The sequence below is a fragment of the Megascapheus bottae genome, chromosome 15 (genome assembly GCF_031878675.1).
Source record: "Megascapheus bottae isolate mThoBot1 chromosome 15, mThoBot2.hap1, whole genome shotgun sequence".
Taxonomy (NCBI): Eukaryota; Metazoa; Chordata; class Mammalia; order Rodentia; family Geomyidae; genus Megascapheus; species Megascapheus bottae.
The window spans coordinates 29,935,756-29,943,151 of NC_143523.1; the positions used below are offsets into that span (position 1 = coordinate 29,935,756).

A 7,396-nucleotide genomic window follows, 5' to 3' on the forward strand; every position below is an offset into this window, starting at 1 on the left:
CCACTCAAGCTGCTGCAACTAAACAAGTCTGTAATCAGAGGACAACCTTCTGTGTATAGGTTTCATTTTAACCAAGATAAAAACTTGCCAATTTCATGCCCCTTCAGGGTGTGAGAAATTGCCTGAGATTCCTCCCCTATATAATACTTCATGGTAGATCTACCAGGAAAACAGCCTACCTCCCACCCTCTTCCTGTTTCTGAAGGTTACGTTGCCTTGCCATAAGTTATCTGCTCAAAACTGGTATCATCTGTAACTGCCAACCTGACTGTGAGCCGGCAAAAGGACCCTCATCACTTCATCATCTGCTGCAGTCACATTTCCTTCCCCATCTCCCTATATAATCTCTTCGCCATTAGTTGGAGCTGCTACACCTACCCTTGAGTGTAGCTCGGTGATTTGGCTTTTCCAGTAAACTCACTTCTGCCTGCAGTGAGTGCTGGTTTCCGTTCTTCAGCCTGTACACCTCACTTATCTGGGAAACCTGAGAACTTGGTGGAGGAGCCTCTTAGGAACAACCAAAGGACTAGGAAGCACCTGCTGTTTCCCAGACCATGAGGTAAAAGCTTGCTCTGCTTTACTGACTTTGCTTCTGTGTACTTGGTAATTCTAAAACTTTTCTTACCAAACAGTCCCCAGACAAGCCTCTGTACAGAGTGCTGGCAGGGACCCATCATTCCAAAGGGGGTTGATTAAGGCGGTATTGAAATAGGATACTGGATCTAATTGGCTCATCATGGAACATTCTTTGCATTGCAAATGTGTCAAGAGTTGTTAAGCTCCAGGAAAGTCTTGCTTCACTTAGATAATTTGGCCCTTGGTTGGCATTGATTTGTGTCCTAGATGGTTTGCTTTACCTATGTTAGGTTTAATTTCTCATCCCATATGTGGTTTGGGGCCTAGATAAACTAGCACACTAGCTCCATTGGAGGCTTCAAGTCCTTTGAGATATGAGTCTGCTTGCATATGTCAGCATTTTAATAAAGACTCCCGATTTGATCTCTTAAAGTGTGGTTTCTCTGTATCTGGCTGATCAAATTTCCATGTAACTATATGGGCAAAGTTCAAGGAACTCAGTAGGGCAATGGGGTAGAGGTCGGGGCAACTAACAACAAAGACAACATGATATCATGAAGCCTACAGCAGAGAAAACAGGCACCAGACCTGGAGACCTTTGGTGAAGAACTCAAACATTCACCTCCCTAAGCCCAGCACAGTGGGAATTTAGCAACGAATACCAGGACCTTCCCCTTTGCCTGAGTTCAACAACCTCTGGATGGTCAAATTCTTAAAAATTCAGATCCAGTTAAAGCCTCCTTATTCCCAGGACACATTAAAAGTGGGAGAAGGTGGCTGTAGCCAAGCTCAATTTTTTGTACTCTAAGTGTATTTTAGATATGAGGCCCTTGTCTGATGCATAGCTGGATGTACAAGTCAACACAATGGATGGTAAGACATACACACGTGCATGCACACACACACACAATAAATAAGAAATCTTACAGATCGCTAGACATTACACAGTGGGACAATAGGATATTCTCACAAGAGGATCACAAAGACTCCATAGCTGTGTGCATATGAACATATAAAATTATATTTACCAAAATTAACTCCAACAAATGGAAACAGAGGTTTGTTTTCTCTTCATTGTTGCTGTTTTGTTTTCTTTACCTTCTGTGTTATTTGTTAGTTTATCTGCCTTTGGGAAGGTTAGGAAGGCACAGAAATGGTGGGATAAAGGTTGAACAAATGAAGTAGTGATACTAGACACTATGTTGAAAATGAACTAGATAGCTTCTGTGTGAGGACTGGGGGTAGGGAATACTGGGAGAGATCAAGGGAAGGAGGTAATAGAATCAACAAGAAATGTACTCATTGCCTGACTTATTAAGTGTACATACCTCTATAATAACACTTATTCTCTCTCTCTGTATATATATATATATATATATATATACACACATATATATATATAAAGAATTCATGATTAGAATATCCAGTTGTCTCTTTTCAGCTTTGTGCATGGCTGAGGATCTATTAGGAAGAATCCGTTCATCTCTGCTAGCTTTGGTACTTACCTCAGATGTTTCACTGTGGCTTATGTTATGTTTCTGTAAACCCTGACTGAAGTAGATTAAAGGAAGCCCACATCAAAATAGTTTTTTTAATTTAAATTTTATTGTTAAGATGATGCGCAGAGAGGTTACAGTTATATAAGTCAAGTAACAAGTACCTTCCTTTTTTTTCTCTATATACAATCAGTGGCACTTAGATTTTAGAACAAAATCAAAATTAGGCTGAGGCTTTGTATGTCATAGATACATATTAATCTATGTAATAAAAGATTATGTCATGGGGCCGGGAGTTTGGCCTAGTGGTAGAGTGCTTGCCTAACATGCATGAAGACCCGGGTTCGATTCCTCGGTACCACATACATAGAAAAAAGCCAGAAATGGTGCTGAGGCTCTAGTGGTAGAGCTCTAGCCTTGAGAAAGTCCAAGGACAGTGTTCAGGCCCTGAGCTCAAGCCCAGAACTGGCAAAAGAAATATTATGTCTATAGAGTCATAAGTTTTTACATCTATGTAGTTGTGTTTATATTTCCAATACCATGTCCATAGCATTGGGTATGGAAATATTGAGTCCTTGCTTTTGTACTGTTTGGATCTAATAGCCACATATTAAGGATACCATGTGCCTTTTGATCCTTTGGTCTTGACTTGTCTCACTCAACATGATTCACTCTAGATTCATCCACTTGCCTGAAAATGCCATTATTTTATCTTGTCTGTTGGCTATGTAGAATTTCATTGTGTGTGTGTGTGTGTGTGTGTGTGTGTGTGTGTGTGTGTATCACATTTTCTGTATCCATTCATCTGCAATAGGGCATCTGGATTGTTTCCATTGCCTGGCTCATTTGAATAGTTCAGAGATAAACATAACTGAGCAGGTGTCCTTATCATATCTTGGGTTATGATGTTCAGGATAGATGCCCAGAAGTGGTATGGCGGGATCGTAGGGAAGGTCAATTTTCAGTTCTTTAAGAAACCTCCACACTGCTTTCCAGAGTGGCTGAACTAGTTTACAATCCCAACAGCTGTATAGTAGGGTTCCTTTTTCTCCACAACCCCGCCAGCATCTGTCATAGTCTGAGTTCAAAATCTTGGCCATTCTTGTTGGGTAAGGTGGTATTTTAGGGTTCTTTTTATTTGCATTTCCTTTATGACCATAGATGATGCACATTTTCTCATATGCTTTTCTGCCATTTTAAACTCTTCTTTTGATAAGTCTCTCTTTAGTTCCCTTACCCATTTAGTGAATAGTTTGTTGGGTTTGAGGGGGGATTAGTTTCTTGAGTTCCCTGTAGATACTGGATATTAAGCATTTGATTTGTCAGATGTATTATTGGTAAATATCTTTTCCCAGTCCACTTCAAAATAGTTTTGGTCTTATTGGTGCAGACTACTGGAGAGGGAGGGAGGGAGGAAGGGAAGGAGAGAGAGAGAGAGAGAGAGAGGTATACTCCTCCTTCATGACATGCTCACTGAGCATAGCAGCTGAGGGGATGGGATATAGGGAACAGCCTTTGGACCTGTAACAAGTCCCCTTCTGCATGCAGGATTGTAACATTCATAATTATATTGATGTTCCTTCAACTAAAAGCCAAAGGAAGACATTCAGTCCTCAGCATTCCTATTTTAGACTGTGGACCCCTGCATAATAACATTCTATCCCATGCTCTTCTCAGGACCTAGACAAAAGGAAGATAAAAGATGACACATGTTGATAAATAACTATCTAGGAGAAAGAATAACAATTTTAACAAGTGGGAAGGGCATTCCTGAAAGGTTTTTCAAGTTAACTTCTTAATAGTCTAATTTCCATTAGGGTGGATATCTGGTATACCTTCTGCTTAGCAATGACTCTGGTGAGATCATTTAGAAGAAGGATTTCATTTTCTATCTCACAAATAAGCTGGCTGGGTCAGAAGCTGTGGTGCCTGAGATTGAGAGAGACATATTCGGAAAGCTTAGAAACATAGGTCTCCTAATATTTTAGTAGCTCTAGAATAATGGCTGTCTGTGCCACTGGTTTTCCTTGGGAAGCCTCTATCTTCACCATACTATGGACTACAGTGAGCAGAAAAGATGCATTTGAGTGAAAAGCTCTTCCAAATTGCATAACCTGTAAAATTGGTGACTCTTTGGGTGAGCAATTTTTAGGTACAATAATTTTACTCACTTCTGATCTCACCCCTGTCCATCCCAACACACACACACACACACACACACACACACACACACACACACACACCGTTGTATTTGTTAATAGTTCCAGGTCACAATTGGATGGTGAAAAAAGATCTTCTGCAGTTCCTCACTCAACCATCCTATGAAGCAATCTACCTGAAAGCAAGAACAGTCTCAGTTAGAGATGCTATCTTTTTCAGATGCAGGCCCCATAGGTAACAAAGTAATCTTCCTGGGATTTGAGAAAGGAGACCAGTTTTACATGTTGGAAACATGAGGAAGAAGAGTAAGGAATTTGCCCGATGGTGAATTCTCTACTTCTGGAAGCATTATTTCTATACGAGTTTTAGAAGGAAACAAGTAGAAAAGGCTTTCCAGTGTCGAGGGTGACGCTAAACTTACATTTATATGAACAGAATTATTGTTTTCAGTTAATTTTTAGATTTAAGGCAACCAACATCATTGGAAGAGTAGCATTTCTTCAAGATTTTTCTGTCAACTGGCTTTGTTTCATATGATGATATAGACGGCAAGAGAGAACAAATATTGGAAGACAGGGACACTGGTGGTGGTTTAACTGCTGGATTGATTTTCAGTACAAACAAGGTGAAAAAGTAGAAATAACTAATGTCAATGTTTTTCAGTCAGGAATATCACAACACTATGACAGAAGAAAACTGCAATCAGCTGAGATGTCACTTCACATGGGGACTGGAGATTGAGAACTCTGAAGTACCTGACTTAGAGAACAGAATCAGGGAGGAGATTGAGTTCCTCGATACCAAATACAACGTGGGAATACACAACCTCCTGGCCTATGTGAAACACTTGCAAGGCCAGGATGAGGAAGCCCTGCAGAGTTTGAAAGAAGCCGAGGACCTGATCCAGAGGCAGCATGCAGACCTGTCAGACACACGCAGCCTGGTGACCTGGGGCAACTATGCCTGGCTCTATTACCACATGGACAGGCTAGAAGAAGCCCAGACTTACCTGGACAAGGTGGAGAACACTTGCCAGAGGCTTGCAAGTGTGTTTCGCTATAGAATGGAGTGTCCTGAGATGGACTGTGCAGAAGGCTGGGCCCTGCTCAAGTGTGGAAGGCAGAACTATGAACGGGCCAGGGTTTGCTTTGAGAAAGCTCTGAAAGTGGAGCCTGAAAACCCTGAGTTTAGCACTGGCTATGCCATCACTCTCTACCGCCTGGATTATGATATCAACCATGTGATCTCTCTAAATGCCCTGCAGCAGGCTGTTAGGCTGAATCCAGAGGATACATACATCAAGGTTCTCCTTGGCCTGAAGCTTCAAGATGTGAAACGGGAGGATGAAGGAGAAATGTACATTGAAGAAGCCCTTAGGAGCCCAACCTCCCTGATGTATATTCTTCGATATGCTGCCAAATTTTACAGAAGGAAAGGCTGTGTGGAGAAGGCGCTTCCGCTCCTTGAAAGGGCTTTGCCCTCAATGCCCTTCTCTGCTGACTTGCATTACCAGAGAGGGCTCTGCTACAGGGAACTAGTGTTCCAAGAAAAAAATCATACAAACAGATGGCCTCGATGGCAAAATAGAGAAAATAAAGATGAGTTAGTTCAGCCGGCAATATGTGAATTTCAAGAAACATTAAAACTGAAGCCTACGTTTGAAATGGCTTATGTTGCTTTGGCTGAAATGCATGCAGAAATAGGTCAATACAGAGAGGCAGAGGACAATTTTCAGATAGCATTAAATATGAAGGACTGTGCTGATCACTTGAAGCAAGAGATTCATCTTCGCTATGGAAAATTCCAAAGATTTCACCAGAAATCTGATGCTAAAGCCATTACTCAGTATTTAAATGGCCTAAGAATCAAGGAAATTTCCCTCAGCCGGGAAAGACTTTTCAATGCTTTGGAGAATTTGGCTAAGAAGTGCCTTCACCAGAACATAAATGTTGTGGAAAGCTTGGGCCTCCTTGGACTCATCCACAAATTGAAAGGGGACATGGACAGTGCCCTGCAGTACTATGAGAGGGCTCTGAGGTGCACCAATTTGCTGCACCCTGACTTCTGAAATATAGCTCATTTCTAACTTCATGCAATTCCTAAATGAATACCATGCTGCCCTCCAAAGTAAATAAACTGATGAAATCCTAAATAGCTGGAAAATCAGATTGTCTATTGCCTGTTCAGCCAGCATCATCACCTTTCCCCTTAATTGTGTGCCTCTAACAGGAGCATATAATCTTCCTTCACATGTCCCTGTCATCACAGAGTGCAAGGGGCTCAGCCATTTCCTAGCAGCAGGAAGTGGTGCTGTGGCTCAAGTGGTAGAGCCTTGAGAAAGCCCAAGTGCAGTGTTCAGGCCCTGAGTTCAAGCCCCAGGACTTTAAAAAAAAATTAAAAGAAAAGGTCTGGTGAGAGCTTTTATTGGGAACTCTTCTTGTTTTTACTGTTTCTTTCCCTTTGTTTGAGGAGGGATGTAAGAATGTAAGTGCTCATTTGGTCCTAGTTGAAGTTATATCTCCAATCAAGTTCAAGCAGATGTCCTCATAAAGACTTTCCTGCATACCTCTGGTTCCAGTTTCATTTGTAAAATTTTTGGACCCAGGAACCCACCCTGGAAACAACTTGAATCAACTTGAACCAATTGGACCTGGACCAGCTGCAATCATGTTCCTTATAATTTTGTTTTAGAATGAATAGATTCAGCCTATTGCCCTGGACAAAGAAGACTGCAACATCAAACATTTTGATTTTAGTTGGAAAGGCTCTCTAAGCTTTCAACCAATCTAAAAGCAAAACAAATGAGCAAAGTTAGAACAATGTTGGTGAAAAATTCAGAAGTTTACTATAGCATTACAGATACTACTCTTGCCCATGCCTGCTGATGGGTGAACTCAAGATGTGACTTCTAATCAACTTTGCTTCTTATTCATGTGTGCCAAGGTGTTGTCAATCCCAAGAACTCTACATGATGTAAGCATATTATTGGACTTTCGTTCATAGCTAAGATGCTTTTTGACATATTCAGAAAAGTGTGTGTAAAAGTACAAGCAGTTTTGCATATGCATTTTGAAAATGGCACAAACAACCTAAGCTAGTGTTTGGGTGATTATAATCTGCTGATTTTGACTAGCTACTGTGCAGTAAAATTTGCCAAAATGCAA

The 7,396-nt window shown here is 41.1% G+C and overlaps 1 protein-coding gene across 1 annotated transcript; it reads left to right on the forward strand.

Annotated features, from left to right (window-relative positions):
• Nucleotides 1-409: 409 nt before the first annotated feature.
• Nucleotides 410-6,606, forward strand: LOC150054096 (protein IFIT1 homolog B-like). The gene is made up of 2 exons (XM_090346931.1): nt 410-559; nt 4,896-6,606. The coding sequence occupies exons 1-2, from the start codon at nt 555-557 to the stop codon at nt 6,298-6,300; spliced, it is 1,410 nt and encodes a 469-aa protein (XP_090203057.1). The 5' UTR covers nt 410-554; the 3' UTR covers nt 6,301-6,606.
• Nucleotides 6,607-7,396: the final 790 nt, after the last annotated feature.